The sequence below is a fragment of the Triplophysa dalaica genome, chromosome 3 (genome assembly GCF_015846415.1).
Source record: "Triplophysa dalaica isolate WHDGS20190420 chromosome 3, ASM1584641v1, whole genome shotgun sequence".
NCBI classification, from domain to species: Eukaryota; Metazoa; Chordata; class Actinopteri; order Cypriniformes; family Nemacheilidae; genus Triplophysa; species Triplophysa dalaica.
The window spans coordinates 12,845,112-12,867,522 of NC_079544.1; the positions used below are offsets into that span (position 1 = coordinate 12,845,112).

A 22,411-nucleotide genomic window follows, 5' to 3' on the forward strand; every position below is an offset into this window, starting at 1 on the left:
CTGTTACGTCACCTTGACGTCAGAGGGCCGCGAAAGAAAGCGCGAAGGATCAAATATTGTATTTTCGTTTCGATTAAAACCTTACATTTGGGCTTATATTGTACGCGAACAGTCTTTTCTCTGTTATATATTGCAAATTGTACCACATGTTGATTGACAGCAGGTGTTTAATTTTAAGTAATAGTTTAAATTCGGGTTTACGTCTCATCTTTATTTCATAAAAAGGGCTTCAGTCAAGGATTATAGTACTGACTTTGTAAAAATACATTTTTCCTGCAGAAAAGTTTGAGTAGTTGCATAAAAGACAGTTAAACAAATAAGAGTTGAGATCTTTATTCTTTGGCTAAAGGAGCCTGCTCAAAGCCAGTCAAATACAAAGCAAGCTTTACTAACACTTGTACACCAACTGAAAAAAGGTTTCATATACATAACATACCAAGAGCATAATATTTATAAGAATTAATTGTATCAAAATGAGGAGGTAACAATGTTTAAGTCCAAAACTTTCCTTTGACCAAATACTTAGTTATTAAGCACAGGGAATTCTCAGGTCAAAATACAAACATTAATAGCTTGTCACCACGAACGAACTTGAGTTTTAAGTATAGCTAAATGAAGAATTTTATAAATGTATGAAAATACACAGCTGAGAATTGAAAACCTCATGTAATTTCTTTCACGACCCATTTTGTATCACTGTTGTATTGAACAATTTAGAAGTTGTAAAAGTATCCTGAGTGCTCTTGTGAATAGACAGTTTGATAGTGTACACTGTTCTCTGGAAGCAATAAATAGCACCACATTTAAAAAAGCCTGAGTCAATTGTAACAAAAAATATTGCTGCCATTTTCTTATTAAGATGAAACTAAATATGCAGTCTTATTGAATTACTTGCATAGTATAACAAAAAATACATATCAGCTTTAAAATTCTGTTTAACTGCAGAAGTCTTTAGGCAGATATTAACAGCTGAACCTTTTGGGGGGGGGGGGGGTGTGTAGGAAGGTATAGAGAAAATAATGCTGCTGCACTTTGTCATATACTTTGTCATAACATATCCACCAAACATTAACCTTCCGAAAAAGGAAAAAAAAAGGCAAACAAAATAAACCTCTTTACATTAGCCAACTTGAAATTTACGCATGTCTAATACCAAATGAGGATATTAATGCCATATTTATACTTTTACACATTGTAGCAGGAGTACAGTTAACCATTTTTCGTGTCAGTCTTTTTTCATAAACAAATTTATATACTAGGTAATTTATACTGAGATGAGACAATACTGGATGTATAGCGTGAGAGCGTATGTGCAATGAATTGAAATGTAATTAAAAGTGCCTTACTGACATTAGCTCTCTCTGTCCTAGGCAATTTGAAGAAATGAGAAAACAGTTGACTAAATAAGGAAAAATAACTCCTTATGTCTCCAGCAGCATATATAGTATCTGTTTCACAACCCTTTAAGGCACCTGCACATCAGAGGCAAAAAGCAAGGACTCAGTTATGTTCACATAGCAGTGATTATGCCTTGAACCTGAAACTTTTCAATGTGTCCATCAAATCCACTTGAACACTACAAAGTCGATTATCTTGACTCCATCTCTGCAGCAGTCTTGAGGCAACCAAGTACATTCTGTAACAAAATCACTGCTCTTTCCTCCATCTGACTTATATAAAAAAAGAAAGTACATTACTGAAGCCCAGCCTTCACCAAAGGTAAACAGTATGTTATCACACCTGTAATAAGCTCACGAGGCAGTGACCCCCTCCCATTCCACCAAGTACTGTACTTTGCCGTCATTAGTGACGCGGCGGGCAAGTACACGGTACTTCTCTCCACAGGCCAGGCGACCGGCAGCTCCAAAGTAGGTGGTGATGGAGCTCTTGAGTTGGCTGAGTTGAGTATTGGGGTCCAGGTCCTGCATTATGTCCATACCGCCATAAAAGCATGAGGGGACCGGGCTGGTTTCAGGGACATCGTTGCTGGGTTGTGGCTCGGGTCGGTTGCATGGTGGGGGTATCCCAGGATTGGGGGGCTGCAGTGCCCGTCTTGGCCGTCCCCTGCGTCTCTTAATCGCAGGCTGCGTTACAGTGGGCCATACGCAACCAGTGCGTGGTCCGCTCGGACTGCCCAAGCTGAGGGGTGAATGGGACACTATATTTTGTATTTGAATCCAGATAAAAGACACACATGAAATTTAACTATTTGATGATGGAACAATACCTGGACTGCCTTGAGATTGTTGTTGAGGTAGTTTCACTGGTGCTGGTTGCACCAATGGATTCAACATCTGAGGTACTTGATGAAGGCAAAGATTTTTCACTTTTGGCACTGAAGAAAAGAAAATCTGCACTTAAAATGTATCTATATTTCAAACACCACAAAAATGAGTTGTGTTCATCTCAGTCTTACCTTTTTGAAGCCATCAGGTCCAGTGAGTTGCTGTCTACAGTTGGTAGCTTCATATCATTCTTGATTTAATAAAAGTTAAGAAAAAAATAAATAAATTATAAATATCCTCACCAACGAAAGTATTTAAAAACCTTTTTGAAGAACATAACATCTCACTGCTTTACCTGTGCCAAAATTTCACTTGATCTTCTCAATTTGGCCAGTGTCTCTAAGGATTGTGTGCGATGTTTCCTCTTTCCTTTCCTTACCACTCCGTTAGTGACAGTGCTAAAACAATTACGCAATTATAAACAAAGCCAAATAAAGATCTTTATTTGAAGCACTAAAAACGCATTATCCTCTGACCATTGTAGAACCATTGGGACATAATAAGTGATGACTTACCTGGATGAATAAGGGGGTTTAGAAGCCTTCCTGCCTTTGATCTTAATCTCATGAGAGGCTTTTTCCTGCTCTCGGTCTGATGGGAGCTCAGAGCTATGGGGGGCCGGTGGGAAACGAATCCGTAATCCAAACAGGTGCTTCTTCTTCTTTATTTCCTTCCCTGACATGAACCTTGAAAACATTTCATTTTCTAAACGTTAATCAAATATGTTTACATCAACATCTCCCATGATGAATAAATATATATGAACCTACATATTGAGGTTGCTGTTAAGTGCTTCCAGAATGCATTCATATCGCTCTGCTCTTGGGGTGTCTGAAAGCTGGCGGAACAACAAATAAATGATCCAGAGTGACATTAACATTAGTTGATCTATTAGAGCATTTAGACTCATACCTCGCCAAGGTGTAGCCTGTCCCAGTTATCATTGATGTAAGCCATCAGTTCCAGATCAGAGTCAAAATATTTCTTTTTATGAATTACACTTAGGTTATAGAGGCTCAGGTGTGCAACATCTACCCTGTAAAAAAGATACACAGAAACAACTCTTTTTATTTACATCTTAAATATTTGAAAATAATATTTTCTAATGCATTCCAGAGTGGAAAACACTCACATTCTGCACATTTCTTGCAATGCATTTCCGAAAGTAACAAAGTGAAATTGATGCCCACCCTTGCAGAGTAGTTACAATAGGTAAACATTTGCTCACACAGTGTAACTCACACTATTGAAGTAGTAGTACAACTTAATATGAACAACAAAATAGAGAAAGAAGCCCAATGTGAAAAGAGAACTGGAGGAGAAACTTTGAATCAGACCAAAAAATGGGTTCGCTGTTAAAACAGCCCAAAACTCACCATCTCAGAGGCAGACGTTTGAGGTACTCTGGTCCACTATTACAAAATGAACAAATAAATAGATAGAACCTGAAAAGAATAATAGACAAAAAATAGATTACACTCACAAGACACAACAACAAATTTGAATTTCAAGTAGGTGGTTTGAAAGCAGTACTCCACCTGTCTCCATAGAGCATTGGCTTCTGAAAACACTGGATGCAGGCTTCATGGAACCACTGTTTACACTTATTACACTGCAGCATTTTCAGATACCAACTGAACAAGAAAACATAGGCCTCAGACTTCTGCTGGTTGGTTATTTATTTTTTTCATTTATTAATTAATGATTTAACGCAAGTTTTAAATATTGTGTTTATCCAAAACACAACTAGTATCACCTTCAAAATGAAATTCTGTCATTATTTACTCTTGTCATCTTCAAAATCAAAAAAGAATATATTTTGATAAATGTTGGTCGCCATTGATTTGCATTGGTTTTGTGACCATACAATAGAAATCAAAGTTTTTCCAAAATATCTTCTTTGTGTTTTGCAGAAGAGAATCACACAGGTTAACAATGGCAACAGGGTGAGTACATGATGACAGAATTTTAATTTGTGAAGGTGAACTATTCGTTTTATAGGTATAGAACTAAATAAACACATTTTTTAAAGTTTGCATAACTTTTGTACTTTTTAATTTGTCACTCACTCTCCAGGTCCTCCACAGTAGCAGTAGCATTGCTGGACGTTGGTTTTGTGGCCCTGGTCCCACACTAAATCTTCTAGGGCGTATGGCAGAGATTGCTTCATTTCCTGTAGGGCTTTTGCATTGGGGCCCTTTTTCAGTGCACCACCTCTCTATGATTTCAACAACAACAAAAAACATTACAAAAGATAACCATGGCTCTAGCCTGGACTCAAACAGAGTCACTTATTAACAAAAACTAACAGTAATTAACAGTCATAAACTTTTTAGTAAACTCATTGCTGGTTTTTGAAGTACTGCAGTCCACATCTTTTGTATGAGTCACAGCTGCTCTGGAAGGAGCTTTTTACAGACATGTAGCTTGGTGGCCTCCTACAGGTCATTTAATTTGTGAAAACAAAATTAAATGAGTATCTGTGGGAGTGTCTAATATGTCTAAATATTTGCAGCATTCTGTTCGCATATTGAAAGCACTGCAAAAGTGAAGTCATAGTAAACATAAGCTGGCTGCTGAATATCCCTAGCTTATGTCCACTTGAAACTATACACATTATAGCGGGAGTGATGTGGAACCAACAAACCTTTGCTGTTGTGGCAAACACGCACTGCCTGCAGAGCCATTTGTCATCAGATGCAATGACACTCGAGTCGATTATGGGAGCATGGCACATCTGATGGTATCCTGCAAAACAGTTATTGTCAGCAGTGGAATTTGCAACACAATCTCTGGTATTATATCTCCAAATTCCTTAACAAGCACATAAATGTTCTTTGTGTGATTAACAGGCTAAACAAATGGGGTAATCTTCATTCTACCTTGCCCACATTTGTCACAGATGACTATTTCATTGGGAGGCTCAGAGCTTTCATTCTGGCATATTGAGCAGAGCATCTCCTCTCCACTGTCCCCTAAAATAGAGAGAGGGAACAAACAGATAACAAATAAACAAGTGTAGTGTTTACAGTGGCTTTTAAGGGAAAATAAAGTAGAATTCTGTTTAAGTGGGGCAAAGCTCCAGATATTTTTACAATATAATCCCTGATCAATGAAAACGTTGCAATTATGACCCGTGCATAGAAGCCCCTGAAGGTCAAAGGAGAAGATGTGCATTAGTGACAACCATCATGAATTTTTGTGTACATGTACACCTCAGTGAAATACAATATGATAGCAACTACCACTTGTCTTAAACTAAACTAGCTAAAACCAACCTGTTTCATAATGTTATAAATATAGTACAATACTATATTGGCTTATGTACAGATTCCCTTTGTTGAACTGTTACCAAGAAATACACAGACAGATTCCATAGGTACCTTCCCTATTCTCGTCTCCTGGCTCGATGTGGAACTTACAGTTTGTGTAAGCTTGGAGACTGTGTGGGCTGTCAACTGTCAGGGACAAATTAGGAGATAACTCAGGCTGAATAAAAGAGATAGGGAAGACAAAACCAAAAGGCGGCAAACAGCAAAACCACAACTCATACATCATAGAAGAAATGGGCGAACCATAATAAAAAATGACCCGTCCTCTTTCAAACTTTTCAGCAGAAAGAAAGAAAGTATTATGAGAGGAACTTATATATAGCAAAGGAGAACCAGTGTTAGATTTAAAGTCAGCAGATATAAGAGTCCATAAACCACACAAAAAATTGTTCAAGAACTCCACTTTAAAGATGCCATGGAGGCAAGTAGAAAAATAGCAGTGACAATCACATGAATGCAAAACTATTTGCATTTACCTGTCTGAATGTCCTTCCACAGAACCCAGGACTTAGACTGATCTTCAAAGATCACAAAGCACCGATGCTTTTGTTTATCTATCTGTGGAAAGCATAAATCAAATCAAGAGCAGTTCAGATTACTAATGTATAAAAACTTCTTTGCTTATAACTTTTTTTGCTTAGAATACTCTGAAGCACTGTGTTCTAATTGGTTGTTAAAATATTTGTTACACTAATAAATCAACATTTTATTTTCCACTGGTCATTATTATAATCAGGACCAAAAACAGCTACATGCAGATTGTGCAAAAAATGCACGTAATTGTTAATGAGTTTTTTATTTTTGATTCTGACACATAAAAGTTGCATATTGATATTCACTAGGGTGCCTGAAGACCAACTAATCTATGCTGCAATCCCCCTTGTCTTTTATACGTAGTTGTATGAATAATTAACGATACACCATGCTTGGATAGATGCAACAGAGATCAGGTGCTGAGAACCAAAAGAAAAATAATTCTCTGAAACGTAGACTGCAGTAACTTTACAGTTACCTCTGTTTTTATTAAGCCATTGTAGTATACCAGTGCTTAACCATAGCAGATGAATGCTCAAATATGTTATAGAATCAACATACAGCAACTGGTACAGATATTATAAATATAAGCCAGGGGCAAAGTCATCTTAGGATGTGCGTGTGTGTAAACACATTTGTAAAATTAAACACTTTTTTTCTGTATGTTATTCGTTGGGGCAATTTGTTGTATTGTTGAATACTGTGATCACAGAATTTGGTGCTACGACAGGATATGTTACCTTTTCAATAGTCCCCAGGTAAAAGAGGCCATCCGACCATCGAGCTAGGACGTCCTGCCCTTCCTCAAACTTGCTGGCGAGCTTGGTCGTGTCGGTCTGCCCATCTTTCAGGGGAAATTGTGATGAGGCCACCGGTGACTTGGGTTGCCGATTTGGAGGTGTCTTTTGATAGGCACCCAGGTTCTCTGCACTTCCCGAGTCTCTGTCATATAAGCAAAAACAGTTAATGAGAAACAAAATCCCCAATCATTCTTTTTTCATCAAAAAAGCAACTGATAACTGTCAGGAAAAGGTGGTACGAGCCTAGTAACGTTACAACTTGAAATTATTGAAACATATTTATGTGCGCATGCTTAAATAGACAATACATGCTGAACATTTATTAAAAGAGAGGTTTTGGGGGTATTTCTCATACAAAATTTGATTGTGTTTATCTTCTGGACAGATAACGTTTCCACTCTGTACTCAGGGATGGGCAGTATTTATGATACATGTATTTAAAATACTTTTATGTAATTTGTATTTGATTGAAATGATAAGAATGGCATCATATTTTGTTTCAAAATAATTCAGTGTTTGTATTTTTGTAGTGTTAAAATACTGCAAAATAATTTTTAAGAAGTCTACAAGTTAACATCATGAAAATGCAGCCTCTGATTGCTGCCTACTCTGTAAAAAAAAGCTTTCCTGTAGCTCAGTGGTAAGAGCATGGCGTGTATAAATGTATAGGACATTGCAATGTAAGTCGCTTTGGATAAAAGTGTCTGCCAAATGCATAAATGTAAATGTCATTTGCCCGGACTTGTTGTTGAGAGCGAACAGAAAATTGGAAGAAGGTGGTCAAGGTAAGAAACGTCCAGGCTGCAAGATTTCCATCTATCTATCGCAAAAATTGCTTTATGTTAAGTTTAGTCTTCATGTTAATAGCCTAGGCTAAATACTATTATACCGAGCAGATGCCCCATGTTAGCTTGCTACTTTCAGACTATGTTCTGTTCATTGGTTGTGCATGGAAAAAAGTTATAATAATACCTTTCAGTGTTGTACAACATTACATACTAATGCCACTATATTAGTGTAATGGTGTAAACTTTAATTTGCATACCATTGCAATCATATTATCATTAATGATTAACAATAAAAATGGTTAATTATTGAGAAACTAGTTGCTATGAATACAGGTGCCATCAGTGGTTCTCTTACGAATGACTTGTTTGTCATTGAGTCAGTGTTGCTGATGCACAGAAGGCCCTTTGTTACCTTTGTAAAACCAAGTAATTAAATTAGGATACAATAACAAGTCATTGGAAACTGTAAACATTAAACTGTTAGTAACTTAAAAACTAACCTTCATCTTGGAGATCACAGCCAGGCAATGTGATAAGTGGTTTTATATGTCAGATTTATGGCATGACTTGGGCACAGAAAAGCTTTTGCAATCGAACCATTGTTTACTTATTCCATAGAATCAGTGTAATGGTGAAGGGATAGATCGAATAGGTCAATTGATGGAGGGTTCAAGAAGAAATTCCATGCTCCCTTTGTAAAAGTATTTTTTAGTACAAAAATAAATTAGTTTAATTTGATACATGGTGTGGCCTCTGTATTTGGTAGTTTATTTTCATACACTTAAAAGAAAGGTATTCGATATTTTAATCAAAAATACATTTTGATGTATTTTTGCCCAGCCCTGTCTGTAATGACCAGTCAGTGAAGCCCCCATTCAGAATGACAGGGAACGCAAAAATCCTCTTTTGTTAGCAGCATAGCTGGACAGCGCTAACAGGTTTTCTCATTCAAAACAATGCGCCATCAATTTAAAGACAACGTTATAGAATGCGTTTTACCGGATTCAGGAGAAGCGTGACTCGTATCGTTTTCCATACAGGCAACTGATACAATGAAACCCCCCATAAAGCTACACCCCCTTGTAACAGTGATATGTTGATTCCTGTCTGGATCTCTCTTACCTCATTCGGTCACTTTCCCGGGTTACAATGTCTCACAAACACGAAGAAATACGACATAAGCGAGAACCGGGAGCTGCGTTCCCGATAAAGGCGGTGAACCAATGTGATGTTTCTATAACGGGATAATTCTAAAACATGTAACGTTATTACTTTACTTTGTGACAAGCGGTTGATTTGACTCGCTTGCTCTCGCCATTTTGGTTTCCCGCTGAGCGGCGAGTGCATTATGGGAAGCGCTCGCGCTCCGCACGGACTCAATTTCCCTCACAAATTTGAAAAAGCGTTAGTGGGAGGATGTTTACATCAACTCACACCGTCACTTTACACGTATTCTCCCGCCCATCACACTTCCGCATTACCATAATAACATATTTTTTTATATTTTACACAGTCAGAACGCGTTGTTTATGTCGAACAACTCTTTTTTATTGACTTCAGTTGACCTGGGATGTTAAGTTATTCGTAGGCTACACAGGGAAATCATATTTGTAGACGCTGACTGAAATTAAATATTTACTTTAGTTTATTCATCTTTGACATTATTGTCAATAGCTGGCAGTGATATCAGAATTCAATATCTTTATATTTTATGAAGGCTACTTTTGTTTAAACACTATTTCTTTTCAGATAAAAAAGGTGGTTGAAGCAACAAACAATACATTACAAAGACAATAAAATATATATAACACTATACAATAAAGGACAAAGAAAACAATTCACAATAGCAAAAAGGTTATTTATAATATAAGAAAACATGTATGCACTATAATCAATTGGCAATGAACTCGTTCACAGAAATCGTAACAATAAAGTAAATGGTAATAAAGACAGTTTATAGTGTCGAATTGATACTTTCTTAGTCCAAACGTATAAGGTGTGGGTATGATAAGTCCATTTGGTAAAGAGCAGTGGATTTCGGCTGGAGTTTACATGCAAGCAAGATAATGTACTGGATTCACACCTGTGGTAAGTAACTTATTACGTATTTTTTTTCCATATTTGGTAACTATCATGCTGGTAACTTTATATAGAGGTATCTAAATTCGCGTTTCATATTGGTAACCCCGGATTCAACCTCCATCCGCGGGGACCGAAGGAGTCTTGCGGGGTTTCAGCAGCGCCGTCGCGGTAAGATTTCAAACATTCTCCGTCGCTATAGCACCTGAGGACAGAAGTTGTTCATGTTATTTAGAGTTTTTGTTCACACCAGGAGTGAAGGCGGTATGTGACGAGCTACAGTTCATTGTATTAGTAAGTTGACGGTTGTTTTTTTAATGTTGAACATCGCGCCCGCCGTAGACTCGGTAAAAGTTACATGCTTCGACAGTTGGGATACCACACTCGCTCGTGATTATTTTGTGGTGTAATTCAAATTTGCAAATGCAGTCATCCGTTAAATCGAGCGCCCAAATTAAAATGAGTCACCATAGCTTGAGGTAAGTCGATGTTCACGGAGGATAGCCCGGTAAAGTGATTAATGTACGTAACCATCTAGATATACAGTTTATGTATCGGAGGCCAGCTGAGAGCTTGAGCAAAAGACGTTAGCGACACCCTCATTGTATAGCAGGCCTGTCTCCCAAATAGGACCGTTGGAGGGTGGGAGTGAGACCCGTTACAAAATACTAGTGTGACAATTTCTTGACCGTGACATCCCTAACGTTAGTTGGATTACATTTCTGTATAAGTACGGTTTTAAGTGTAAGTTACTCTGTTTAATTTGCTTAGAGTTTGTTTGTAGAGTCACTTATACTAAAATGTAGTTTAAATGTAAAATGCTTAAAGATAATTGTATAGTCACTATTAACTATTACTATTGTCACATGTATAATTGTTTGTTTTAGGACACACTTTGCCATGCAGGCCACTGGATACTGACTACTGAAGGTTAGGTTGTGTGTGACGGTGCTCAGCACAGCTTCATGTCTGGCCTTACCACTCTGTTCATAGCATGTTACATATTCAATCTTGAGTACCAGGATGGGGCAGCATGTACTTGGAGTCCAATGAAAGGTATTAATTGAACAACTTCCTTACCTGCTTTTTATAGATATGTTTATGTTATATACCTGTTAAGACCTTTAAAACAATATTTCTCAACGAGAGATGCATTTTTTTGGGGCAAATTATTTAGAAGTCTCCCCTATTTAACACTAGCAAGCTGATGATTTAATTCATGTGTTTTAATATAATATATTTTGCACATTTAATATATAACATTTAGTTTTTCCTGACTCTTTGTAGATATTAATCCAGAGAGTGGAACAAGAAGCGTCATCTAAAATGCCAGGATACAGAAGAAACAGGTTGCAGTGAACCCACATGTCGCCGCTCTTCTAAACACAATGATGAATATTCAGTGTAATCGATGAAAAGTAAGAAGCACACACACACACACACACACACACAGGCACACGCACACACACACACACATACACACACACACACACACACACACAGATCTTATCATTGAATTACATCATTTTATTATTCTCTGACTGTATATGTTGTCCTCTGTTTTTCTCTGACTATAAATTGAATATCTAACATTATTCTCTTGTTTCGTTTCCATAGTTCCAGCTACTTGTTGTGCTCTGATGGATCAAGATGTGGACCGTTTTACAGACTCACTTGGGCCTTGTTTTGCAATGTTGTTTCATGATGGTAATGTTGGTTAACGTGTTGTTTAAACATGAATGTTTAAAGAGCCATGTTGGATACTATGAAGTTGTTACTGAATAAAATTATTTCATGTACAACAACGTACACAATTTGTCTGTAATGTATTTTTGTATCAATTAAAAAAAAAAAAATACTGTATATCCAGTATGCAAAACATACTGGATATACAGTGATTTATGTATTTCTTCTAAATAAAGTAAATTAAAATCAAGCAATTTGCTGTAAAAAATACAGCATTATACTGTTACTATTCAAAATTACAGTTTTTCCTGTATTCTGCAATTACAGTAAATGGCTGTAAATTAAATTACAGTACTGTGGCTGTACAATTTACAGTAACTGGCTGGCAACCCTGCTGCCAGTAGTTTACTGTAAATTTTACAGGATTTTTTTTACAGTGTATATAAATAAACTTGAATTGAATTGAATTGTACTGCTTTGGGCTTCCTAAAATGCATCAATGAAGAGAAACAATTTCAACAGCGTGCAAACATTTTGACAGCTCTTCCTTAAACGTTGTGAAGGAAACATGTCTTGTAAAAACATTATTTGGAGTGGAGCTGTGATATAACATGAATGTTTATAGTGTGTGTCCTATATGTGACACACCCATATAATATGTCATATGATACTTTGTTGCATGAGTGGGATGATATGATTAACAGCTTTTACATATTTTTGGCACTCAGATTAAAATGTATGCTTATTTGAGAAGCGTTTGCAAATATGTGGGCACAGATTTTGCATTTATCATTGACAACATATATAAAAATGAAAAGCACAAGGCTAGTTGGACTTGCAATGCAAAACAGTTTTTACAATTTCACACAATGAAGAAGTATAACAAAATTACAGCTTTCGAACACATGTCGTAAACAAATGAAATTATAAGCAAATACATACTATACAACATCAGCACCAAATTATTGTGAGGATTGCCTTGCAAGTTATAATATACAGGTACTGTAAATGCATTGCATGTATGTAGGGTTGCAGGAATACATTATGCTAGAAATACAAATGATCTCTTGTACTGACTGTCACGCATCAAAGCTTTCTGATGAGGAGAAGCAAAAACATTTTTAAAATGGGTTTCTTCCAAGCCTTTTGAAATAGTTTGCAGTGTCATTTATGGGAGTGTCCTGATTACATCTAACAGACTTTGCTCTTAAAGTCGGAGCCCAGACATGTATAGTCCTGTGAAATGTTCTTTTCGAAACCTTTGAACCAAACCAACCTGTGTTGTAATACACTCAACATCTCTGCTGTGCGCTCCTTTAAAGTGTTGTTTCCCTTTTAACAACACTTTTACATATTTTAAACGTTAGTTTTGTACAACAAAATCTGATATGTCTCTCGAAATTGAAATCAATACAGACTAAGACTGGGCATTGTCCAAAAATGTAAAAATGTAAAAAAAAAGACAAGCCCAGATTTAAACAATAAAAAAGGTTATCTCTCAATTTTGACCTTTAAACATACAGACACATGTTTTTACATTCATATTTGCATATCACATTTGGTAATGCGCAGTGCATATACAACCAAGCAAAATATTGCATCAATATAACAGAGACTGGCGATGTTTTTGTGTCGCATCTTGCTGTTTTTTGTTATGGATGTCGTTGCATTTTACAGTTATTATGGGTATTGTTCAATAGATGGCGCCAGTAAACAAGGCATGATATGTAGTCGGCACAGTAATCGTATACGACTGCGCCCTTGACATGCTGCTGTCTCGCTGCTTTTAAAACAGCTGCACTTGAAAGCGCTACCCGCTGGATGTCAACCAAGACGACTCGAATAACATTATTTCCCGACCAATGTATAAATACACATACCAGTCCCGGCGAAGTCTACGATGTATTTGGACCGTGACACGTAATGCATAGGACGAGCCGATTCTCTTAAAGTTCGCTGGACGATATTTCCTTTTCTTTGGTATATGGAGACAGTCCGCTCTACATAACGCACAGATCTCTGAGATGATCCAATTCTGCAATGGCGAGGGATCTGATTTCAAGGGCCTGGATGTTAAAGACTTATCACTTTCAGGTAATGATTATTTTGCGAATAAATATTTTTGATGGTTAACAGTCTACGTCAATATGCGCGAGTGCATAACCAGTGTTCTGATGTTCATGACCTAGGATAAACAGTACGATCAATTCACACAATTTTTGTATTTTGGTTTATAGCATAATGCTTAAAGAGGTGATCCGGTGGCGCTGGAAACGGCGTTGACACAAACACTTCATTAATGCAGTTCGCTTTAAATGTACGTTATCATGTGTGCATATTCATCAGTAGTCACCAACTTAAGTGAAAACTGCACGTATCATAAAGAAGAGACATGAATGCTTTAGTATTTGCTTCTCCTATTGCAAGGATTTGTCATTTGCTCGAATAGACCGTGTGGTTGCCAGGAGCTCTTTATCCAGCTCTTTGTGAGAATAATCCCCCGTACTGGATAAAGTAAAACTGGGTCTGTGGTGCCATGGCAGCCACACAACTCCACAACATGACTAAAGAGCTTAAAAGAGAAGCAAAGCTTAAAGCCAAACAACAAACAATGCACTGTTTCAGTATTTTACAGGTTGAGATTAATTCTTCATGAGTAAACTAGGAGTATACAAAATTAAATATGATTATCTGAAGAATTCCTGAAAGTTCACTAGAAGGTGAACAGAATAGCAACGAGATATGCAATTAAGGGTTAAATATATACTAAAAGTTTGACATAATGCTATTAGACACAGTATAATAAGGTTATAAAGACAATAAGTTATCGTACACTCTCCTCCAGTCCAGACCTGTTTTCAGATCGTGTTTTCAGGATTTACCAAGAATTTGTTTTTTCTTTTGGACACACCTTCAGGGTTTGGTCTATTTGTCTTCATCATCTCTAGACTATGCAAATGTTGCTCTGGAATCTGTACTTCTTTTAAGTGTTATTAAAAGTACAACAGCCTTTTCCAGTTTGTTCAGATAAATTGAAGTTTAGTTGTGTAAGTGATCACGTTTTTCCACTACAGCCGGCTTGGGCTTTGATGTCCTTTACTCCTTGAGATAATATCCACTTTATAATGGTAATGTAAATGTTTTTCTTTTCCAAATCTATTGATATTTACTATTATTGCCATATTATTAGTGAAATATGTTAGTATTTTGCAGTCATATCTAATTGTGTCAGTATTGGTTAATAAGCCGCTTTGAATGTAATTGTTTTCCATACGAATTAAGATGGTTATGATGATTAAGAGACAAACATTGTATTTTTTGGAACAAAGAGCCCTGTTATATATTTCACAATATGACCAAAAGCATGCATCAGGAAAGAATAAGGTCAGTTTTGATTTAAAGGGGTCATATGACACGGCTAAGACAAATATAATTGTTTGTTTTAGATGAAATACAATGTGTATACACGATTTTAGTTTAAAAAACGCTTTATTTTCCACATACCTTGCATGTTTGTATCTCCTCTCCTCTGAAACACGCTGATTTTGAACACTTTATCTCTTCACACAGCAGTAGACGCTTTAACGCGAACGATTCAGTTGAACTGGTTCGACCGGTTCACTAAAAAGAAAAAAACGGTTCCAATGAACGATTCTTCCGCGGCGCGAACCAGAGAACACCAATCATTCATAAGGCACGGTGTCAGCGAGCAGCGGCACAATGCAATTTTGGTTTTACAAACCATAAAGAATTTATCGACAGTGCGCTTAAAAGGAAACGTTTTGTAACAAAACTGTCCCCGTAAGATGTGGGACAACAACATCCAATTTCGAAAGACACCTGCAAAGGCATCACAAAGAGAGGTAAGTTAATGCCATGTTTCAGAGTAAGCTATGCAGTTTGATATACGATTGATGGTATTTTTATTGTCATTCCAATATGAACACGTTATATAAGGATGGGCATCGAAACTTGCTTTTAAACAAGCCGTGGGGCCTCTGCTCTTTCTGGCGACTCTTCTTCACGCACGCACGCACGCACGCACGCACGCACGCACGTTATTTGTTATATTTTCTATTGTTATATTTTTCTATTTTTTAAGTATGTGGTCTTGTAGTCATGATTTTTTTCTGTTTTTGTCTTGACTGTCTCAATTGGACTCGGTCTTGACTTGGACTCGAAACTCTCTGGACTCGGTCTTTACCCGATCTTTACTCGGTCTTGACTCGGTCTCGACTAGTCCTGGTCTTGGACTTGTCTTGGACTCGACAACAGTGGACTTGACTACAGCCCTGCGTAAAAGCGAGGTGTACTATGATTGACCAGTTAACCAGTGCGTAGTGATTGGTTGAATACTTCAAGCCTGTGACGGAAATGTAACGCCTCTTACCATATTTGGAACATCAGGTTCCAAAGTAATTTTACTGACAGGTACGCTCACCTCACTTGCGTATACATTTGGATGGTCTTAGTCAAATCATACCATGAACTGATGTAGATTTGTGGGGGGGGCGGTTACACAAGGTGTTTCAGGCAGGTCTGGGTGAGCATTTGCTTTAAGGTAGAATGCATCTTTTTTTTTCCGACACTTTAATTTTTGCAATTTTGCGTGTGTAGTAAATTGATGGGCAACTTATAACACACCAAAGACACAGAAAAACACATATTTGTGCCATATGACCCCTTTTATAAAAATGCTATTGAACAAGCACACTTGTACTCTGGGATATCAATGTTTTGTTTGTACCCATTTGTTTTGCAAATGTGTGCACCACAGAGACAACCAGTTTAAATTATGCCATCGATTAAAATGATAAATCTTTTGCAAGTTTGGTCATTGAAGCATTTTTTTAAAATAAGGTGTACTTAGCATTGTGTCTTATAGATTGGCTCTGAACAGGGATGTCAGATGGATTTTTGGAAGCAGACCCAAGGCTACATTAAGTCTGAATAACTTCTGCTGAGATAATCATTCAAGGCTGATGTTGTTTGGAAGCCAAAGCAGTTAATTAAGCTGTATCAACAGCCAGTAATAGGTAAGCAGCAGTCCTTTAGGAGTTAACAGGGCTTGCTATGGTTATTAGAGGAAACTTTATTCATAGTAATCTGGAGGTTGATTTGTACCTCTGTACTTAGACTGACACCACCCTGTTTATCCTCAGTGACCTTAGTCTGCTTCATAACACACAGAATAGAGAGATTTGGCTGGAAGGAGTTTAGTCTGAGACAAGCTCCTCTGGGACATTTATTTCCTTACCGTTTATTACTTCATATCCATCCCATCACACACATCTGGACTGTGTGTTTCTTGGGCCGTTTCCTAACCTTGTTCTGTTTCAGTTTATAAGTATAATAAATATAAAATGGGATTTTGTTTGTCTTTCATATTCCAGAAAGGTTTGAAGGAAAGTCATGTAGCAATTTTAAAAGTGAAAAGGAATGTTTGTGTACTGTAATACAGGTTTACGTTCTCCAGGTTGTTAGAGGTTTCCACAGTGTCTGAAGTGCATTTTCTAGGGGACACAGTGTTGACACTATAAACAAGGAGAATGTCAGTCAGTACTTTGGCAAAAACACAGAAAACTAGGATCTCATGGGTGGTCTTATTTTCTGATGCCTGGAAAGTGAGAAATGATGAGTTGCAAAAGAGAAGACTTGAGGCAAATGTAATTTAGACTTTGATGATCGAACAAACAGGTAGTTCCATCGTAAATCAAAACAAAAAGTGTTGTTGAAAGCCCCACAGAGTGAAAATGTTTTTACACTTTTCAGGAAAACCAAGCTAAAATTTACTTGGCTTGTATCTTGTGCCGTTACATCTGATCCAGCGATTCCAATATTTAAACAAGATTTCCAACATTGTTTAATATTAGCATTTTTTTACTCACTCAACACATTATCTTGGGTGTTGCATTGCTGTCTGTAGTTCTTTTGTGTGCATCACAAGTGACAGAAACTCACTCTAGGTTCTCCTTCAAAACGACTGCATTTAAAATGAGGTAATCTGTCAGATCATTGATGGCCTTTAGGGATATGCCATCAGATTGTGGGGGCTGGTTTCATTTCATGACCCATTGGCGGGCACTGGTTAGCACTTATGTGCTGACTGATGATTGTTTTCTGGTTGGCATGTGCTGTTTTAAAAGATTTGTTTGCTCGTTTGTAGGTTACAGTATTTGCTGTAAGGTGATAATAATATTGATTTTTTTCTATTTTGAAATTTAACAGAATAGAAAGTGCAACAATTTGTAAATATTTCCCCCTACGTAAAAAGACTAGATTATCTAGGTTAATGTTGACAGACCTGGGCTGATATTTAACATGTGCTTACTCTCCCCGCAGGCTCGCCTGTCTTACATTCGAGTGAAGTATCTCTTCCTCATGTGGCTTGTGGTGTTTATTGGCAGTTGGGTTTTTTACGTGCAATATTCCTCTTACACTGAGCTATGCAGAGGACAGGAATGCAAGAGCATCATTGTGAGTACATATCTTTGTGTCTATTATTATTATAAATGAAAATGTATTTCTTCCGCAGAACACAAAAGAAGATATTTTGGAGAAAGTTGGTGACCGAACAGCACTGGCTCCTGTTCACTTCTATTGTATGGACACAAAACCAATGCAATTGAATGGGTCCAGTTAACAACATTCTTCAAATATATCTTCTTTTGTGTACTGCAAAAGAACAAACGTCAAACAAGTTTGAAATTACAAGTAGGTAAATGATGACAGAATTTTCATTTTTGGGTGAACTATCAATTTACATTCATTAATTTCTGTCACATGACTGTACTACTTGTATAATATTTATAACATAGACCAGTAGATTTATAAACAGAAGTTCTGTCATTTTTATCTACTCTTATGTTGTTTTAGACCTATATGCTGTTATTTATTATATGGATCACAGAATTAGAAATTCTTAAAAAATGGTTAGGCTAATAAATGCCATACAATGTAAGTCCTCTAAAGCTATTGGGTGAACTATTTGTATGAATCAGAATAAAACTCCACAGCTCCACCTGTTGGTGTTACATTTACCAGACGCTTTTATCCAAAGCGAATTACATTGCATTATCCTATACATTTTGGTTTCTAAGTATGTGCAATCCCCTGGGATCGAACCCATTATCCAATACATTTTTGTTTCTAAGCCCACGACCTTGGCGTTGTTAGCGCTATGCTCTAACCACGGAGCTACAGGGAAACTTGTTGTTGTGATAATGATTCTGTATTTGACCAGAAGAAACCAATACACAGCTGTCTGGTTCATTTAAACACTTAGGCCTGTTCACACCAAGAATGTTTAAGGGATAGTTTATCCCAAATTAAAAAATCTGTCATCATTTACTCCCCCTCAGGTTGTTTCAAACCTGTATAAATGTATTTGTTTCAATGAACACAGAGAAAGATATTTGGATGCAAGCAGTTTTCAGTTCTGGGACATCATCCACTACCATAGTTGAAAAAGATATTGTATTTTGTTGTTCTGTTGAACACATAATGAGATATTTTGAAGAATTTAGGAAAGCGAGGAGTTCTCGCGGACCTTTGACTAACATTTAAATCTTCCTTCAGTGATGGTCAATGATGTCCAGGAACATTCCAGGAACATGATGTCCAGGAACATTCTTCCAAATATCTTTCTTTTTGTGTTCATTGGAACTATTATTTATACAGGTATGAAAACACATGAGCGTGAGTAAATGATGACAGAATAAAATTTTTGGATGAACTATCCCTTTAACTATAAATACAAATGTAACAGTAACTGATTGGAATCCACATCAATGGATATAAATGTTATGTTTATTCAAAACTTGTGCACTGCAGTTTCACATTTTAAGTGTGCAACCCCTTTAATTACAATTGGATTTTGATTGGCTGTCAGTCTTTAAACATTGGTCAGGTGGAAAAACACTCAGAAAAGACAAAATGATCCCAAGTGAATTCAAGTGATGTGTTTATCGTCCTTGGTGTAAGCATGCCTTTTCTTTGACCCAATTGGTGAGAAGTCAGTTTAATACTCATTGCAATGGTTCATTCCTTTCCAACAGTGTGACAAATACAGTAAAGGTATTATTGATGGTTCTGCCTGTAGCAGCCTGTGTGAAGAAAGCTCACTGTACTTTAGAAGGTGTCTCTCCACCAAGCCAAACAATCAGGTATGGCTCCACAACATTAACACTTTCACCATAGACCCTAAACCTACATCTATTTTATTGCAGTCATCTTGACGTCACATTCCTCTGCTGCTTTGCTTGGTATCTCAGGTGTATACAAGCAGCTGGGGGGACCAGGATGGTGTTATCAAGTGCCAGCTAGGTGACGTTCTCCACTATGAACTGGGAGAGGAGATGGAGCCAAAGAAAGAGATAGCACTGTTTGACAAACCTACTCGTGGAACCTCTGTAGAGATGTTCAAGGAGATGGTTGCCAGTCTTTTGAAGGTATTTACATTTATCTTAGATTCTGTTATTAGTTTCAGAAATCTGGTCGAAATATTGTTAGAAGTTCACAGAATGAAACAAATAATACATTTGCGCTCTGGGCTTGGGGAAAGACAGAGATTGGCGCCCTCTCCCTGGACAAGAAGGAGTGCTCTGGGTTCGGGAAAGAATACCGACCTCAGAGCGCTCTCTCTGGACAGCATGCCAAATACGCATACAATTATCTCTGCTTACTTATTTGCCAAGGCGAACTTGTGAACTGTGGGGCAGTTTTCCGGACAGGGCTTGCCTTAAAGGGATCATATGACACGGCTAAAATGAATATTGTTGTTTCTTTTAGATGTAATACAATGTGTATACACAATTTAAGGTTCAAAACCGCTGTATTTTAACCAAGACGTAGTCCTGTTTTAAGGTAAGCCCTGTTCGGGAAACTGCCCCTAATCATTAAATTATTTAATGTATTAAATCATTTGGCATAATTCATTCTTTTGCTCACCCATCATATTTTCCCATAGGCAAAAGTTGGAGAGCAAGCCAACCTCTCCAGTTTGGTAACCCTGATTCTCTCAGTTGCAGACAGCAATAAAGATGGCCACATTTCTCTACCTGAAGCCAAATCTGCTTGGGCTTTATTGCAGCACAATGAGGTTCTGCTTGCAGTGGTGCTCCAAGGTCGAGAACACACACCCAAACTTTTAGGCTTCTGTGGGGACTTGTATGTGGTGGAGCATGTGCCCCATGCTCCTCTATTTGGACTCAGCCTTCCGTGGCCCATGGAACTATGGATTCCTACGGGTATGCGGCTAAGCATGGACCAGTGGTTCACACCTTCCTGGCCCCGTAAGGCTAAAATCTTTATCGGCTTGCTGGAACTTATAGAAGACATTTTCCACGGTACCTTCGGGAGCTTCTTAATGTGTGACATGAGAGCCAGTACTTTTGGTTACAACGATCGGCATGACCTCAGGCTGGTAGACGGACGATACGTGGTAGCGGAAGAGGCCTTCAAACAGGCCATGATCCTCCAGCGCTGCGAGGAGGATGAGGACTGCGTGTACGGGGTGGACTGTCGGACTGCATGTGACCGCGCAGAACACCGTTGCATGGCCGAGGTGGCTCAGCCTAACTTGGCCAGGGCCTGTGAAGCACTTAAAGATTACCTCCTACGAGGAGCTCCTTTTCATTTACAGGAAGAGCTGAAGAAGCAGTTATATGCCTGCAGTGCCCTCAAGGGTTCAGCTGAGAAGATGGAAATGGAACACTCGCTCATTCTCAACCACCTTAAAAAATTCCTGTGGAAACAAATCTCACATACTAATGACTCATGAAGAAAATAAGCTACATTGGTGACAACGTTCAAAATCCTGAATGTCGGAAAATGCTGAGTGATGCTGGTGCTCTTCACAAATTCTTTTCCACAATAGAAATAGTATTAAACCTGTGACAAATTATGCTAAGGCTCACCATTTCGTATAAAATTCACATTTCTATTTGTGTTAGTTTCCACACTTTGATCAGCGATCATGCTTGTTTTACCTTCAAGTGTTTTGAAGGAGCAAATTACAATCATTTTGCATCCGTTGTTGGATGTTAATATAGAAAGCTAAAGAATGCACACACCACAAACTATGGTTGTGTAAATCGTATGTTGTAATGTCATTAATGAGCAATGCAAAAAGAGCCATTAAGAAGCCATGGACATATGAATTAAATGCCTTGATATGCATGTTGACGGAGTGGTTCAACATTCTTTTTCAATGCTTGTGTGTAAAGATTCCTCAATGCTCAAAATTCATTACGAAAAATATTGACAGAGCAAAACTGCATCGCACAATAAGGACCCAAATGTTTACAAGAATGTCTGATGATGCTTTTAATTGATCACCTTGTTGATCCATTGTTTTATTTAATTTGGTTTTGGCTTTCCAGTCTTGACTGGACTGTTTTTACTATTTGATTTTGCATAATTTAAACATGGCAAAATGTTAAACAGCTGAAAGAAGTTCTAAATCATATTTTCAAATATTATGCAGAAGTGGGTAATGCGTAAAAGTTGATTAGACATTTTAACCATGAGTGACTTTCAATGAAGTTCTGAAGGGAAAGAGTGCATCCATTCATAAGGTACAAGTAATGCTTATTATGGCAAATATACTTTTTAAGCTTAAACAATATCTATCACCATCATATTTCTTGAAGTAGTAATGAATATAAAAGGTTTAAATATTTGGTAATTATATCAACAATTTTTCAGTGGGATGTTTTGGATTGTACACATTGTCGGTTTGCTTCATTAAGTGTTTTCATGAAACACATTGCTGCTGTTGAAGCGTTAAACTTACAAAGTTTTATAAGATTTGACTGCACGACTTTGCACATTAAAAATGTTTCAAATAACCTCCCTTCTGTAACACTGTTTGCCATTGTCCAGTGCTACCCATCAGACCCTACTGA

The 22,411-nt window shown here is 37.5% G+C and overlaps 2 protein-coding genes and 1 long non-coding RNA gene across 12 annotated transcripts; 2 read left to right on the forward strand and 1 right to left on the reverse strand.

Moving 5' to 3' along the window:
- Positions 1-317: 317 nt before the first annotated feature.
- Positions 318-9,102, reverse strand: mtf2 (metal response element binding transcription factor 2). 2 transcript variants are annotated; one of them, XM_056744359.1, is made up of 16 exons: positions 8,862-9,102; positions 6,892-7,093; positions 6,094-6,175; positions 5,669-5,743; positions 5,168-5,260; positions 4,933-5,033; positions 4,355-4,503; positions 3,824-3,919; positions 3,662-3,730; positions 3,198-3,321; positions 3,056-3,123; positions 2,801-2,971; positions 2,581-2,683; positions 2,417-2,475; positions 2,228-2,335; positions 318-2,139 (listed from the first exon to the last, which is right to left on the reverse strand). In XM_056744359.1, exons 1-16 carry the CDS (start codon positions 8,864-8,866, stop codon positions 1,752-1,754), a joined length of 1,893 nt encoding a protein of 630 aa, XP_056600337.1. In that variant the 5' UTR covers positions 8,867-9,102; the 3' UTR covers positions 318-1,751. The 2 variants fall into 2 exon arrangements, with proteins under 2 accessions (XP_056600337.1, XP_056600338.1); XM_056744360.1 differs by lacking the exon at positions 5,669-5,743 and having other exon boundaries at positions 8,862-9,101.
- A 736-nt stretch (positions 9,103-9,838) lies between these two features.
- On the forward strand, positions 9,839-11,647 carry LOC130418127 (uncharacterized). Of its 2 annotated transcripts, XR_008906290.1 has the most exons (4): positions 9,839-9,989; positions 10,706-10,874; positions 11,106-11,236; positions 11,436-11,647. It is a non-coding gene; the product is annotated as an uncharacterized LOC130418127 (long non-coding RNA). The 2 variants fall into 2 exon arrangements; XR_008906289.1 differs by having other exon boundaries at positions 9,839-10,874.
- Positions 11,648-13,244: 1,597 nt separating this feature from the next.
- On the forward strand, positions 13,245-22,309 carry dipk1aa (divergent protein kinase domain 1Aa). 8 transcript variants are annotated; one of them, XM_056743561.1, is made up of 7 exons: positions 13,245-13,598; positions 14,579-14,632; positions 15,075-15,367; positions 17,847-17,981; positions 19,562-19,669; positions 19,778-19,954; positions 20,473-22,309. In XM_056743561.1, the coding sequence occupies exons 3-7, from the start codon at positions 15,311-15,313 to the stop codon at positions 21,283-21,285; spliced, it is 1,290 nt and encodes a 429-aa protein (XP_056599539.1). In that variant the 5' UTR covers positions 13,245-13,598; positions 14,579-14,632; positions 15,075-15,310; the 3' UTR covers positions 21,286-22,309. The 8 variants fall into 8 exon arrangements, with proteins under 8 accessions (XP_056599539.1, XP_056599544.1, XP_056599540.1 ...); XM_056743567.1 differs by lacking the exons at positions 13,245-13,598; positions 14,579-14,632 and adding exons at positions 15,780-15,935; positions 16,390-16,540 and having other exon boundaries at positions 14,665-15,367; XM_056743566.1 differs by lacking the exons at positions 14,579-14,632; positions 15,075-15,367 and adding an exon at positions 15,780-15,935 and having other exon boundaries at positions 13,246-13,598.
- Positions 22,310-22,411: the final 102 nt, after the last annotated feature.

Bases quoted from the DNA above. Each gene is read 5' to 3' on its own strand.
- dipk1aa (XM_056743561.1), top strand. From the start codon at position 15,311: ATGTGGGACAACAACATCCAATTTCGAAAGACACCTGCAAAGGCATCA. The intron at 17,982-19,561 runs GTGAGTACATAT...CCTTTCCAACAG, and splicing joins AGGAATGCAAGAGCATCATT to TGTGACAAATACAGTAAAGG. The intron at 19,670-19,777 runs GTATGGCTCCAC...TTGGTATCTCAG, and splicing joins CCACCAAGCCAAACAATCAG to GTGTATACAAGCAGCTGGGG.
- mtf2 (XM_056744359.1), bottom strand. The intron at 3,731-3,823 runs GTGGAGTACTGC...TATTCTTTTCAG, and splicing joins CCAATGCTCTATGGAGACAG to GTTCTATCTATTTATTTGTT. The intron at 2,972-3,055 runs GTAGGTTCATAT...AATGTTTTCAAG, and splicing joins CTTAACAGCAACCTCAATAT to GTTCATGTCAGGGAAGGAAA.